The 15,795-nt window shown below is 44.7% G+C and overlaps 1 protein-coding gene across 3 annotated transcripts in view; it reads left to right on the top strand.

The window, feature by feature from the left end:
- Window positions 1-15,795, top strand: part of CHST9 (carbohydrate sulfotransferase 9) — a 70,884-nt gene that overhangs the window by 12,611 nt on the left and 42,478 nt on the right. For all 3 annotated transcript variants that reach the window (XM_083357876.1, XM_083357877.1, XM_083357878.1), the window contains one exon: window positions 3,092-3,289. In XM_083357876.1, coding sequence (XP_083214002.1) covers window positions 3,190-3,289 — 100 coding nt within the window. In that variant the 5' untranslated portion in view covers window positions 3,092-3,189. Of the gene's footprint in view, window positions 1-3,091; window positions 3,290-15,795 lie in introns of those variants that run through there.

Genomic DNA, 15,795 nt, shown 5'->3' with positions numbered 1-15,795 from the left:
TACATATAAAAAAGCAAATCATAAAACAGATGGTTTATTTTCTATACATTTGTTGCTGACTATAATTCAACATGCCAAACTATTTTTTTACTATTGAAGTTGGTAGAGAAAGCTGCTCTGCATGAGGACCATTTAACAATATTCCATATCTTGTGAAACAATGGCTTAGATGTAGAAATATATTTTAGTGACACGTTTCTTAATTTTCAAAGAAGTTTGCCATGCAGTAAAGAGAAAATCAAGAAAATTGCTTTTAAAAAAGTCCAAAGGGCCATTCAGGACTAACTGCATACTCTTTTAGATCTTGTCTATTATGTAAGAAAATACAAATTAAAGTTCAGAAGCCATTAAATTAAAGGGTGAAATTTAGCTGACAATAATTTCCTTCAAAATCCAAAAGATTGTCAGGGCAAAGAACATCATTGATGTTGCTTTAGCTTCACAAATCTACTCAAGGATCCTAGTATTTCTAAGCTTTAGGGCCTCTTATGTCAAGGATAATGTCCATCATTTTAAATACTATGGTTAAGGATGGTATGAATTCTATGCATACTTGGGACTAGAAGTTGAGAAAAACTGTCTTAGAAAGAGAAAATAAAGTTCATCTTTACCAAGCTCTTTAGATATTAGGTAATTGTCACAGAATTTTTCAGACAAGATTCTTAAAATGAAACGTGAGGAATTTCTGTACAAAATAAGGTGCCATTTCTTATGTCTAATAGATTTCATGTGCACCATTTAATTATCATGCAGTCTTTTCTGTGTATTTTTACTACTGCTTAATTTATTGATCAATTTCTAATTTGATTTATTTTATTTTATTTAAATTATACTTATTCTTTACATCAGAAGCAGGCGGCAAGTAATATGTCAGCAGCTGAAACTCTTTAATCTGGCTTCTGGAGGGCCTCAGGAATTTGTCTATTACTGTCATGCCACTGAAAAATGCAGAAGATATTTTTTTCTATCTTTTAAAAATTAATATTTAATAGTGAAAATTAGATTCAGAAGGGGCAAACCCTTCTGATCCCCACCCTTCCAGACTTCCCAAAATACCTTAAAATGCCCTTAAGGAAGGCCTTATTTTTTTTCTTACTTATATTTTTATAAATTTGTCAAGGTGGCAAACATACCTAATATTCCTTCCACATCCTATTTTTCCCACAAAAACAACCCTGTTCAAATGGGTTGCACTGAGAGAGAGTGACTGGCCCAGTCACCCAGCCAACTTTCATGGCTAAGGCAGGACTAGAATTCATTGTCTCCCGCTTTCTAGCTTGGTGTCTTAACTACTAGATCAAACTGGCTCTTTTGGATAAAAGTTTGGGAATTGAGATTTTTAATGCTGAGAATGAGACTGGTTCGATACCCAGAAGGGTCCACTTCCATCCTTAATTTTAAAATAAAACTGGGGGAAAATTTTTCATTGTTGTGAAATTTTACCCGCATTATCTCAAGGTGCTGGGAAGGTGTGAATGAACAACTGGAAACTGTATTAAGTTGACAGGCCTGATAATAACGTTGCTTAATAAAGTGCAAAAGTAAAATTATGTAAAGCTGTTATTTTTGTAGATTGTATTGGTCTCATGTAGTCTTAATGAAATGATACTCAAGAAATAATCTTATAACTCAGGGGTGTCAAACTCGCAATGTCATGTGCTGTGTTGCGACATAATGTGACTTTTTTTCCATTGCCAGCAACGGGGTAGGCACGGTTTCAGCATGACACATCCGGCCCACAGGCCAGCAGTTTGAAAACCCTGTTCATAGGCCTGTCTCAATAGAGATTTCTCTGTCAGGATGTCAAACAAAATATAAAATACTTTGAAATGATTGTTTTCAAATATTTACTTTATTTTTTTTATTTTTGTCTTAATCTACCAGAAAGTTCTTTAAATAATGTTACTATTATACTCTGCTTCCTGAAGGGACTATGAAGTTTAATATTTCCTCTGTAGTATAGTCAACTGTATTATAATGTGCTGAGTTTGAAAGCAGATTGTAGTCTTACTTTTTTTTGCAGCCTACAGACCATTTTTGCGTTGCTTTTTGTCAGCTATAACATCCTGCTGTGTTTGAGTGGCAGAAGAAAGGAATTAAAATTAATGATTTCCTTCTGATGCTCTGAGTTTGCAAGTAAGGTAATTCTTCAGAAAGCTTTCGGCTTGAGCATGTTTTACTTAAACCCACTGGTAAGAAGCTGGCTGTTAAGGTTTGTCTTAACTGGTGTGTGTGAAATTGGCAAATAGATTAACATATACTGTGCATTGTATAGTTTTTTTATAAGAGTTGCTTTTAGGTTTACGTATGGCATATAAAAGTATAATTCAGAATGAATAACTTGTATTAGCTTCCTCTGTTAGTAGATTTATTCATCATTTTGTTTTGAGAAAAGAAGAACTAGAAAGTTGAATAATTATTGACTTATGGAAGAGTTTTGATTAAAGTTTTTTGCTCATTTTTCCATTATATTTATGCCCTTCTGAATATTCTTCCTGCTGATTCAAATGATAGCTCTACGTCAGTCTAGTGAACATTTTATCTTACCTGCAGGCTGTATCTTGGTATTGGAAGTATATGAAAATAACACATTTGTGGTACTACAAATTAAACATGATTGAACTGGAACAGATTTCCTTTCCTTTGAAATATGTATTTCTGAAAAATGGCAAGTTGTTGGATGCAAAGCTGTTGTTTGGTACATTAAAAATGATAAATAATTCATATATTTTTTTAAAAAAAATCTGCCTTTGTTTTGTATGTTATCCAAGCATGCATGAGCAAGCAATATAAACTATTGGAGCATTGTAGATTAATATAATTCTGTGGTTCATAAATCTAAGCAATCACCCATTAGTATGATTTTGATTCAATTTCTTTTGACCTTAAGTTCCTTAAGTCTAGCTCCCTAACACTGCTAGGAATATGAGAACAGCTGCCTATGTTGTGAATCTTGAGACAGAGATCATAAAGTTGTTTTAAATTCTAATGCTGATTACAGAAGATGATTAAAATATAATTATTTGTGCATAAAAGTTATAAGAGAAATGGAAAATAATAGAAAATCAATTGTTTTATTGTATCTTTCCAGATCATATTTTTATAGGAAAACAAGAGGAAGAAAAAAATATGCAGAATCTCTGAAAAGTGAGCTATGCCCTCTTCTGAAGTTGCTGAAAAAGTAGGGCCATGAATCTGAAACTAACCTATGTAACTGTACTGGTGTTTGGAGTAGCAGGTCTAATTGTATTGACATATCTGCAAACCTGCATTGAAGATCAACATACAGGTAAAATAAATAATACTGATATTAAGAACTTTCTTATTTAAGTTATAAATATCTGGAAATTTCTTCCACAGGGTGAAAAAAGGCATCTAGCTTTGACATTGAGGGAGGCTGTATTGTTTTTTTAAAAAAAGATCTGGAAATACGTACATGCTTGAGTTTCAAGAAAGTTGAATTTAGTAAGCTCAGAGAAAAATGCTAAACTGTTTTCTAGAACGAAAATATGTATCAAAAGAGAAAAGAATCCATAAAAAATAATGAATCATTGAAGATACAATAACTATTCCAAGAAAAATAGGCATCTAAAGTGATTGCATCAAAAATGGGAATGGAACAATCAAGAGATGTTTAAGAAATTAATTGAAGGAAGATCATTAAGCATAAGTATCGCTTGCAATCTATGTGTCCATAAAGCAGATTCAATATATTCTGGGATTAACAATTGCTACACATCCTAGGAGAAGACTCATTTGGTTTAAGAAGCTGAAGACAGGTTTGTGCACCTGTGTGCAGCGAGGTATCTTTTTGCCTTTGAATTGAAAGCAGACATAAACTTCAGTGGGAGTTAAACAGGGCGATTTGCCAAAATAGACTCAGGTCAACAGCATTAATTAATTAACTGATGCTATCCATCAATTCTTACTTGATGATTTGCATAAATTAATATTCCCCCCTCAATACTGTGTATTATGAAATCTCATTTTATTGGGATATACTGGAAACATATTCAACTTATACAGAAAAAATAACAAGGCTTCATAGATCAATAAAGGAGACAATATATAATAATAGACCCAATTTGTAATTATCAGTTATGGAAGACCTGAATCTAGTCTTAATCTCCAGAATGTAATACTTTTTTGTTCACCTTAATAATTCTTGTTCTTTCTTTCTTTTTTTAAAAAAACATTTTTCTTACATTTCTGTTTTGGTGGCTTGAATGTCATAGTAGAGATCCTTAGAAACATATACATCCATATTGTACATCCATTCAACATAAGACTGCGGCAAGTACATCTGTGATTATATATATATTAGCTCATATTAAATAACATGGACTTTTGAGAAAATCTAAATGACATCCTAAAATCTGTTCAGAAATTTAATTCCCTTTCAGAGTTGAGGAAATATTTACTTTTCAGCAGCATTCAGAGTGGATTGAAGTGATGAACAGAGTATTGTAGCGTAAGCCCCTCTTTTGACCACAAATATGCAGTGGATGCTATTGGTACATTATCTCAAAATGATTGTAGAAAGAGGATGAAAGCCAGTGTAGACCTTTTATTATTCCAAATGATTATTGTATCTCTGTTTAATTATCTATAACTAAAAATTCATACACAGTTGAATTTCAAAGAAGCCCAATTGAATAAGTCATTTGAAATGAAATCTCTTGATTAATTAATAGTTTTGGGATTACATGATCATTAACTATATAATTAGAAAGAAGACAATGTCTATATCTTTTGCATAACTAAAATAGAAGGTTTTAAAAAGGAAGCTGGATGGAAAGCTAAAGGGCAAACTAGGAAAAAATCTCAGTAAAAGTAGCATTTAGTAAGTCACTTACTTTGCCAATTCATATGTTTGTAATTGTAAGAATGCTTAGGCTATGCCTCCTAGTAGTAAAACATTGCACGTTGAACAGTGACACTGTTGCCAATTATTACTGTATTTTCCGGCGTATAAGACGACTTTTTAACCCATGAAAATCTTCTCAAAAGTTGGGGGGTCATCTTATACGCCCAGTCGTCTTATATGCCGGAAAAAAAACATAAATCAGTCGAGCGTCCCCGTTCTTGCAAAGCAACTTCAAGCCTCCTTAGTCCAGTCCCCCCTCCAACGTGACTCTCCCTTCCCACCCCCAAGAGCCTCTAAGCCCCTTCCCCTCCCCCTTGCAAATGCCAGACCCCGGGAGTGGCAGGAAGCCCCTCACCCTCACCCAAGGGGCATCTGAGCATAAGCAGAGCGCGCCCTGCTACCCGCTATCTCTCCCGGCAGACACCCGCATCCGGCCTCGCAACCAGCTGCAGAAGCCCGCGCCCGGCTTTCCTTCCCCCCACCCGCACCTGGCTACCGGTTCCTGGGCCCCGGCCCTAGCCGTGGGCCAGCTCGCCAGCAACTAGGCCGATGGACTCCCGGCCGCCAGATGCTGCACTTTTGGAGACGCTCCCCGGCGGGTCGGGGAGGGAGCACCCGCCCGCCGCCAGGCCGTTCCAAGAACTTCCGGGGACTTCCGGCGGGCTGGGGAAGAGCGTGCCTGCCAGCCCGTTCCAGGAACTTCCGGGGACTTCCGGCGGGCCTGGCGGCCCTCTCGCCCGCAGACCACGCAGCGGCCCTTGCCAGCCGGCCTCGGCATGGCCGCCCCAAGCCCAGCTGGCTGACTGTCTCCTGGGTGGGGCTTGGCTCCAGACACGCAGCTGCTCCGTCTGCAAATGTGCTCTCAAATGGGTGAGTGGAAGGAAAAGCCCCTTTGGGCTTCAAAAGGGAGGCTTTGCACCATCTGCATCAGACGGGGCTGAATCGGGCTTGTGTCGGACACTTGGCAACTGGCATGTAAGTATTTTCTGGCGTATAAGACGAAAAATCTTGAAAATCTTCTCAAAAGTCGGGGGTCGTCTTATACGCCGAGTCGTCTTATACGCCGGAAAATACGGTAAGAGTATACTGAACTACAATATTTCTTTCTTACTTCTGATCCTTACTAGCCTTTCTTCAGTCAAAGAAATAACTTACAGTTTAAAATGTAGATCAGGGGTTCCCATCCCCCCAGTCTGTGGTCCAGTGCTGGGCTGTGGTCCTTTGGGAACAGGTCCGTGCAAGGAGCGGGTGAGAGTACAAAAGCATGACGTTCCAGTTGCACAAGCGGGGGGCACACATATGAAACCATCCCCTCTACTCTCCAAAGCCACCACTATTACCACTGCTGGTCCATGAAGCTGGAAAGATTGGGACCACTGGTGCAGATGATGCTGTTTATATACTAAAAGTAGGAATAGCTTCACAATCTCATATAATCTCAGTAAAGTTATTCTGTTTCAATAGTGGAAACTTATCTTAATAACTGGGCACTGTTCAGCCAGTGAGACTTTTGCTCAGAGCAGTGAAAGGACAATGCAATAGACAAATGCCACATTCTATGATATTTGCTCCAACATCTAAACTTGTATGATTAACAGCCATTTCAGTTCTTGCTGGTTTGTGGCTTTTGGGGGTTGTGCTATGATACATCTATCTTACCTATGTATTTAATTAAAATATATTCATATTATGATGGCTTCATATAGTTATCTGAGCAGTGAATATAATTGCAGCTGGCTAAATGGAAAACAGTAAACATAAGCTTGTTGCACATTGCAGTTTCCCTGAAAGAGGCTGTTCATATTTCTAGCTGATAAAAATAATATACCACATTAGGAGAATTAACTTTTGCTGGGAGTGACAAAACTTCAGATCAACCCCTTCAAAGACAATCCATTTTCAGCAAATCATTAAGGAATTTTTTTTACTCATTTTTTAAAAAGGGGAGTAAAATTGTCAAATCATTAACTTCCTAAAGATTTTTGTTGTGAGACAGCGGCAGTCAAGAAATGCGAACAGTCAAAAGCTCTTTCTCTCTGTTATACCTTACTCAGAATTATGTTTACATCTGTACATTCAAATTATAGTACCCTGAGTGAAGAGGTTTGAGTTGGTTGATTAGTTGATTTTTACCATATAAGATAATGTTAACGTTATGGTTCTGAAGGGTATGGTATAGACCTAGTCTATGCTACATTGTGTAATAAGATTTTTTTTCTGAAACAAGTCAATTAATAACCATACATACAACAACAAAATACAGAATGCTCCAACAATACCAAGGATCTTTATTATTATTTTAGACTTCCACAAATATTATTTTTAATTTTTTTGCTCAGATATGCAGCATTGTATATTTGATTGTCATTTGACATCAGTTGCAGATTGAATAAAATTAAATTGAACTTTATTTGGCCAAGACACACAAAAAATTTGTCTCTGGTACTGAAGCACTCAGCACATAAAATATATTATGTCAGCCAGAATTTGAAATACACTTACTGGTTGATTTCCAAGGTTCCTGGAAGTATTCTTCAATTATAATACTTTCACACAAAAAAATTGTTCACTTCAGCTTGAAAAATATGCCATTAAACTCCCTGTTTCATATAGGTTGTTCTTAAAGTGACTATAAAGAAAATAGTTTATGGAATGAATACATTTATGTTTATATATTTATAAATATATAAAATATATTTATATATAAAATATATAAAATATATTTATCGACATAGGGATTGCCACTGCCATTTAATCCAAAGTGATGAAATTGATTTGATAACAGTAAATATGGGCAAAATTAGTTAAGGTGCTGGTCTAGGACCATGAAAACCCAGTCCTTCCTTACTTGGAACTTGGAAGTGGCTACATGATGTTGGACCAGTCATTCACTCCCAGTCCTAGACAAGGAAGTCAAAAAACATCAGTCTACCAACCAACCCTGTACCAACCAGCCCTGTAACAGGATAGTAGATGATGCTTTATAATCTTAAGTGAAGAGGACTTTATTCTTCACTGGATTGATTTGGGCTGATAATAATATATCAATGCATATTGCAATAATGAAATTGACCAGTTCTATGAAGCCCTCCAGCACCTTATAGAACTAACACCAAAAAATGATGTCCTTATCATCATGGGGGTTTGGAATGCTAAAGTAGGAAGCCAAAAGATAACTGGAATAACAGGCAAATTTGGCCTTGGAGTACAACATGAAGCAGGGCACAGGCTGATAGAATTTTGTCAAGAGAATACGATGGTCATAGCAAACACTCTTTTCCAACAACCCAAGAGACGGCTCTACACATGGACATAACCAGATGGTCAACACAGAAATCAGATTGTCTATGTGCTCTGCAGCCAAAGATGGAGAAGCTCTATACAGTCAGTAAAAAAAGACCAGGAGCTGACTGTGGCTCAGACCATGAGCTTCTTGTTGCAAAGTTTAGACTTAAACTGAAGAAAGTAGGGAAAAGCACTAGGCCACTCAGGTATGAATTAAATTATATCCCTGTTGAATATACAGTAGAGGTGACAAATAGATTTTAGGAATTAGATCTGATAGACAGAGTGCCTGAAGAACTATGGACAGAGGTTCGCAACATTGTACAACAGGTAGCAACCAAAACTATCCCAAAGAAAAAGAAATGCAAGAAAGCAAAATGGCTGTCTGAGGAAGCTTTGCAAATAGCTGAGGAAAGGAGGGAAGCAAAAGGCAAGGGAGAAAAAGAAAGATACGCCCAACTGAATGCAGAATTCCAGAGAATAGCTAGAAGAGATAAGAGTGCCTTCTTAAATGAACAGTGCAAAGAAATAGAAGAAAACAATAAAATAGGTAGGACCAGAGATCTTTTCAAGAAAATTGGAGAGATGAAGGGAACGTTTAATGCAAAAATGGGCATGATAAAGGACCAAAATGGCAGGGACCTAACAGAGGCAGAAGAGATTAAGAAGAGGTGGCAAAATTACACAGAAGAACTATACAAGAATGAGCTTAACGTCCCTGATAATCACGATGAGGTGGTCACTGACCTCGAGCCAGACATCCTAGAATGTGAAGTGAAGTGGGCCTTAGAAAAACTGAGCAACAACAAAGCTAGTGGAGGTGACAGTATTCCAGCTGAGCTATTTAAAATCTTAAAAGACGATGCAGTAAAAGTGCTACACTCAATTTGCCAGCAAATTTGGAAAACTCAACAGTGGCCACAGGATTGGAAAAGATCAGTTTACATTCCAATTCCAAAGAAAGGCAGTGCCAAAGAATGTTCAAACTATCACACCATTGCACTCATTTCTCATGCTAGTAAAGTTATGCTTAAAATCCTACAAGCTAGACTCCAGCAGTATGTGGATCAAGAACTACCAGAAGTACAGGCAGGATTTCGAAGAGGCAGAGGAACTAGAGATCAAATTGCCAACATACGCTGGATCATGGAGAAAGCTAGAGAGTTCCAGAAAAACATCTACTTCTGCTTCATTGACTAAGGCAAAGCCTTAGATTGTGTGGATCATAACAAACTGTGGCAAGTTCTTAAAGAGATGGGCATACCAGACCATCTTATTTGTCTCTTGAGAAACCTATATGTGGGCCAAGAAGCAACAGTGAGAACTGGACACGGAACCACTGATTGGTTCAAAATTGGGAAAGGAGTCCAGCAAGACTGTATATTGTCACCCTGCCTATTTAACTTATATGCAGAGCACATCATGAGAAAGGCAGGGCTAGATGAATCAAAAGTTGGAATTAAGATTGCCGGAAGAAATATCAACAACCTAAGATACGCAGATGATACCACTCTAATGGCAGAAAGTGAAGAAGAACTAAAGAGCCTCTTGTTGCGGGTGAAGCAGGAGAGTGCAAAACTTGGGTTGAAACTTAACATTAAGAAAACCAAGATCATGGCATCTGGCCCTCTCAGTTCCTGGCAAATAGATGGGGAAGAAATGGAGGTAGTGACAGATTTTATTTTCCTGGGTTCCAAGATCACTGCAGATGGGGACTGTAGCCAAGAAATTAAAAGATGCTTGCTCCCGGGGAGGAAAGCCATGACAAATCTCGACAGCACACTAAAAAGCAAAGACATCACCCTGTCAACAAAAGTGCGTATAGTCAAGGCTATGGTCTTCCCAGTTGCAATGTATGGCAGTGAAAGCTGGACAATAAAAAAGGCTGAGCGCCAAAGAATTGAGGCCTTTGAACTGTGGTGCTGGAGAAGACTCCTGAGAGTCCCTTGGACTGCAAGGCAATCAAACTGGTCAGTCCTAGAGGAGATCAACCCTGACTGCTCTTTAGAAGGCCAGATCCTGAAGCTAAAACTCAAATACTTTGGCCACCTAATGAGAAGGAAGGACTCAGTGGAGAAGAGCCTAATGCTGGAAAAGGTTGAGGGCAAGAGAAGAATGGGATGACAGAGAATGAGGTTGCTGGATGGAGTCACTGAAGCAGTAGGCGTGAGCTTAAAGGGACTCCAGAAGATGGTAGAGGACAGGAAGGCCTGGAGGAATGTTGTCCATGGGGTCGCAATGGGTAGGGCACAACTTCACAACTAACAACAACAATCTGTTCTGAACCAGCCCTCTTCTCGCACCCCTAATCAAAAGAAGAGTCTGGAAAGCGTCCAAGACCAAAAGGCTTCTGCCAAGTTTTAATTACACTGTTACAAAAATACAAGAGCTTGACTTCTCAAACGGAAAAGTTGCTTTCAGCAACCAGCCCCTCCCCAAACACTTCTTTTATAGAGAGCTCAGGGCGTGGTCTCCCTGTGCCTCCTCCCGAGGAGTCCCATAGCCTTTCTTTGTTTGTCCCTGCTCGTCTGCCTCCTGCGTCGGGCGTCCTTGAACAGGGCCAGCTGTGGGTCATCATCCTCCGCACTCTCGGGCTCACACAGCTGAGAAGAGGTTCCCGGCTGAGGACTCTGCAAAGCCTCCAAATCATCATCAGCCGGTTCGTTTCCCTCCTCCCCCACATCTGAGTCCTCCGATACATCGGACCCGGCTGTCGGACCCACAGGCTGGCCCTGAGTCACAACACTATCCCGCACCGCAGGGCCCTTCCCCCGGGTCTGCCGATCCGGATGCGGTCGGGATGGGAACTGTTCGTGAAAAGCAGTCACCAACGCAGGGGCATGAACGGCGGTCGCGTCTTCCCATGTGAAGTCCTCCGGCCCGTACCCTTTCCACTCGATCAGGTACTGGAAGCGACCTTTCAGCCAGCGGGAATCCCTGATGCTGGCGACCTCGTACTCGGGGGGGCTGTCACCATCACGAGGTCCTGATGGGGGAGGTTCCGCTTGGCGAAGTGGACAAGCCGGTTGTTCGGGGACCAACAAGGACCGATGGAAGACGGGGTGTACGCGCAGGGAACGTGGCAGAGTTAAACGATAGGCGACCGGGTTGATGACGGCCTCGACTGGGAACGGTCCAAGGTAACGGTGGTCCAGCTTCCTCGCCGGCCGAGTGGATGGTAGGTTCCTGGTGGACAACCAGACCCGATCCCCCACTGATAATGGAGGCGTATCCCTTCTCGACCGATCGGCGAACCTCTTGTAGTCGGCCTTGGCCTTCTCCAGCTGCCGTCGCACCAACCGATGGATCGCCTGTAACTCCGCCATGAATTCGTTCGCTGCCGGCTCCGGTGAGTCCACGGGAGAAAGGGGGAAAAACCGAGGGTGATAACCCACATTGGCCAAGAACGGTGTCATCTGCGTGGAGGTGTGCTGCGAGTTGTTAAAGGCAAACTCGGCTATGGCCAAATAGTCCACCCAATTGTCCTGCTGCAGGTTAACGTAGCAGCGCAGATACTGCTCCAAAATGCCGATGACCTTCTCGGTACCCCCGTCGGTCTGAGGATGATGCGCGGACGAGAGGCAAACCTTAATGTCCAACGCCCGCATCAACTCCTGCCAGAAGCGGGCTGTAAACTGGGCCCCCCTATCGGAGACGACTCTATCGGGAAGGCCGTGCAGCCGGAACACCTGTTGGATGAACATGCGACTAGTGGCGCGAGCTGACGGTAAGCCGCGACAGGGGATGAAGTGCGCCATCTTGGTCAACATGTCCACCACCACAAACACTGTCGTGAAGCCGGAGGATGGGGGTAGATCCGTCAGAAAGTCCATGGACACAGCCCCCCAGGGTCTCTTGGGCGTTGGCAAAGGCTGCAGTAAACCAGGCGGGGCCCCTGTCGCTGACTTGGCCTGCCTGCATGGGACGCAGGAGGTGACATAAGACTGGACATCGTGTCGGACTCGGGGCCACCAGAATGTACGGGAGACCAGGTTCAGAGTCTTGAACAGGCCAAAATGCCCCGCAGCCGGGTTATCATGACATTGGCTGAGGACGAGTCCCCTGAGTGGCCCTCCTGGAACATAGAGCCGGTCACGATAATAAAGGAGTCCATCCGTGACCGACCAAGGCGAATCTGGCCCCACCTCTTCCTTCCGCTGAGCCACCCACGCCTCCTGCTGCTGCGCCTCCCGGATCCGAGCCCGTATATCCACCGGCTCCCGCACCGCAGCAAAAGACTCGACGGGGATCACGGTCCTGGGCGGAAGCTTGTCTTCCACTCGGGTGTACTCGGGCTTCCTGGACAGAGCATCCGCTCTCTGGTTGTGCCCGCTTGGTATGTACCGCACCCGGAAGTCAAACCTCGCAAAGAAGAGGGACCACCGGATCTGGCGTTGGTTCAAATTCCGAGCGGTCTGCAGGCTTTCCAGATTCTTGTGGTCCGTCCGGACCTCGATTTGATGCCGCGCCCCCTCCAGATGATGCCTCCAAGCCTCGAACGCCGCCTTGATGGCCAGCAGCTCCTTCTCCCAGATGGTATAGTTGCGCTCCGAGGGATTCAATTTCCGTGAGTGATACGCGCAAGGGAAAAGGGTACCGTTGGGCGTCGCTGCCTGGAGTAACACGGCCCCAATGGCAATGTCGGAGGCGTCCGCCTCCACGACAAATGGCCGTTGCGGGTCAGGATGCTTCAAGATGGGCTCCTTCATGAAGGCGTCCTTCAAAGCTTGGAACGCCTGTTGTTCGGGGGCGTTCCACTGGAACCGAGTCTTCTTCTGCAGGAGCCGGGTGAGGGGGGCTGTCAAGGCAGCAAAGCCAGGGATGAATGTCCGATAGTAGTTGGCAAATCCAAGAAGTCGCTGAATATCCTTCACGCGACGCGGGGGTTGCCAACTCTGCAACGACTCAACTTTACTCGGTTCCATGGCGATGCCCTCAGGAGAAATGCGGTGACCCAAGAAATCAATGGTCACCTGGTAGAACTGGCACTTCTCCAACTTGGCAAACAGCCGATGTTTCCGGAGGCGCTGCAGGACCTGACGGAGATGCTGATGATGCGCTTCACGCGACGGGGAGTAAATCAGGATGTCGTCCAGGTAAATCACAACAAACTGGTCCAACAGATCCCGAAAGATGTCATTCATAAAATGCTGAAACACAGCGGGGGCGTTGGTCAGGCCAAACGGCATCACCGTGTACTCGAAATGTCCATAGCGAGTACCAAACGCCGTCTTCCACTCATCACCCGGCCGAACCCTGACGAGGTTGTAAGCTCCACGCAGGTCCAGTTTCGTGAAGATCTTAGCCTCCCGGAGTCGGTCCAAGAGCTCGGGGATGAGGGGCAGCGGGTAGCGGTTACGCACCGTGATAGCGTTGAGTTTCCGGTAGTCACAGCAAAGCCGTAACTCGCCCGACTTCTTTTTGACGAAGAGCACGGGCGCAGACACTGGCGAGGACGAGGGCCGGATGAAACCACGAGCCAAGTTCTTTGTCAGGAAGTCCCGCAATGCAGCCAACTCGGGCTCCGACATGGAGTACAAACGCCCCACTGGGAGAGGCGCATCAGGGACTAGGTCAATGGAGCAGTCGTAGGGCCTGTGCGGGGGTAATTGGTCCGCCTCTGACTCGCTGAACACGTCAGCAAAGTCGGACAGTTCGGGAGGCAAGGAAACCCCTGGGGATCCCTCCACCTGGCCGGCACAGATATGGCGGGTGTGGTCCACGCACTGCAAACTTGGGAAGGTGACCAAGTTCTGAGACCAATAGATCTGTGGATCATGCGCCCGGAGCCACGCCAGTCCCAAGACCACGGGGAAGTGCAGATCCGAAGTGACATAGAACTGAATGGCCTCCACATGGGTACTGATGGCCATACACACGGGTTGCGTGGCGGCCGTGATAGGCCCGGACAGGAGCACTCGACCATCGATGGTCTCCACAAGCATGGGCGGATCCACTGGACACTGGGGAACAGCCCATTTGGCCACAAAGGCCGAATCCATAAAGTTAGTGGTAGCCCCAGAGTCAATCAAGGCATGGACCGGAATCCCCTCTGGCTTGCCAGGGAGGATCAGTCGTGCCTCCAAAATCAAATGCCGCGGAGGTTCACAGGCACCGTCGGAACGGCGTCGCTCGGCGTGATCGTTGTGGGTCGCCCGATCTGTCACACCGTCTAGATCGGGCTCGGGCCGTTTCCCGATAGCAAAGCAGGGGACTTTCTCGGGGCAGGCTTGGTCACTGACGCCCGCTGACGCTTCTTCGGGCAAGAAGCAGCCAAATGTCCAGGGTCCCCACAGTAAAAACACAACCCCTCCGATCGTCGTCTGTCCATTTCCGTCACCGATAGACGGGACCTGGCGGCACCCAGCTCCATTGGCTCCTCCCTCTGGACTGGGGGCTCACGCACAACAGGGGCGGCAGGGGTCTGTGGGGTGGCACGGCGACTCTTACGCTGCTGCAGCCGGGCATCGATCCGCAGACAAAGATGGATCAGCCCATTCAGGTCTGAGGGAATGTCCACGCGAGCCAGCTCATCCAACATCTCCTCTGACAAGCCATCCTGAAAGGCATCCACGAGCGCAGCCTCATTCCAGGCGGAATCCTGGCTAAGCAGCCGGAAATCGCTGATATAGGCCTGTAGAGGGCGCTGACCCTGCCTCAAAGCTTTCAGGCGTCGGGTGGCCGTCTGCGCCTTAATCGGGTCCTCGTACATGAGGCGCATATGGTCACAAAACCCCCCAAAGTTATCCAACAAAGGGCTAGGCTGTGCCAACAGAGGCGTGCCCCAACGAGCTGCATCTCCCGACAGAAGGCTCAACACAAATCCCACCTTATCTCGGTCAGTGGGGAAATCAGCTGCTCTCACGCTGATATAAAGCTGGCATTGTCCCAGGAAGGCAGGAAACAGTTCTGGATTACCAGCAAATTTATCCGGCATAGCTATCTGACATTTCCTCCTGGGTGGGGGGGCAGCATGTACCTGAGCCTGCAGTTGTGCCACCTGAGTGGCCAGCAAGGTGAGTTGCTGGTTGAGCTGGGCATGCTCGGCAAGAAGCTGCTCCATCGTAGTATTAAGGGGTGGGTGGCTGAAAGCAAACTGTTCTGAACCAGCCCTCTTCTCGCACCCCTAATCAAAAGAAGAGTCTGGAAAGCGTCCAAGACCAAAAGGCTTCTGCCAAGTTTTAATTACACTGTTACAAAAATACAAGAGCTTGACTTCTCAAACGGAAAAGTTGCTTTCAGCAACCAGCCCCTCCCCAAACACTTCTTTTATAGAGAGCTCAGGGCGTGGTCTCCCTGTGCCTCCTCCCGAGGAGTCCCATAGCCTTTCTTTGTTTGTCCCTGCTCGTCTGCCTCCTGCGTCGGGCGTCCTTGAACAGGGCCAGCTGTGGGTCATCATCCTCCGCACTCTCGGGCTCACACAGCTGAGAAGAGGTTCCCGGCTGAGGACTCTGCAAAGCCTCCAAATCATCATCAGCCGGTTCGTTTCCCTCCTCCCCCACATCTGAGTCCTCCGATACATCGGACCCGGCTGTCGGACCCACAGGCTGGCCCTGAGTCACAACACAATCTATTTAAGACATGTCAAACACAAGGCCCGGGGGCCAGATCCGGCCCGCGAAGTGGTTTCATGCGGCCCGTGA

The sequence above is a fragment of the Vipera ursinii genome (assembly GCF_947247035.1).
Source record: "Vipera ursinii genome assembly, chromosome: 3".
Taxonomy (NCBI): domain Eukaryota; kingdom Metazoa; phylum Chordata; class Lepidosauria; order Squamata; family Viperidae; genus Vipera; species Vipera ursinii.
This window is presented reverse-complemented; position numbering and strand designations above follow the sequence as displayed.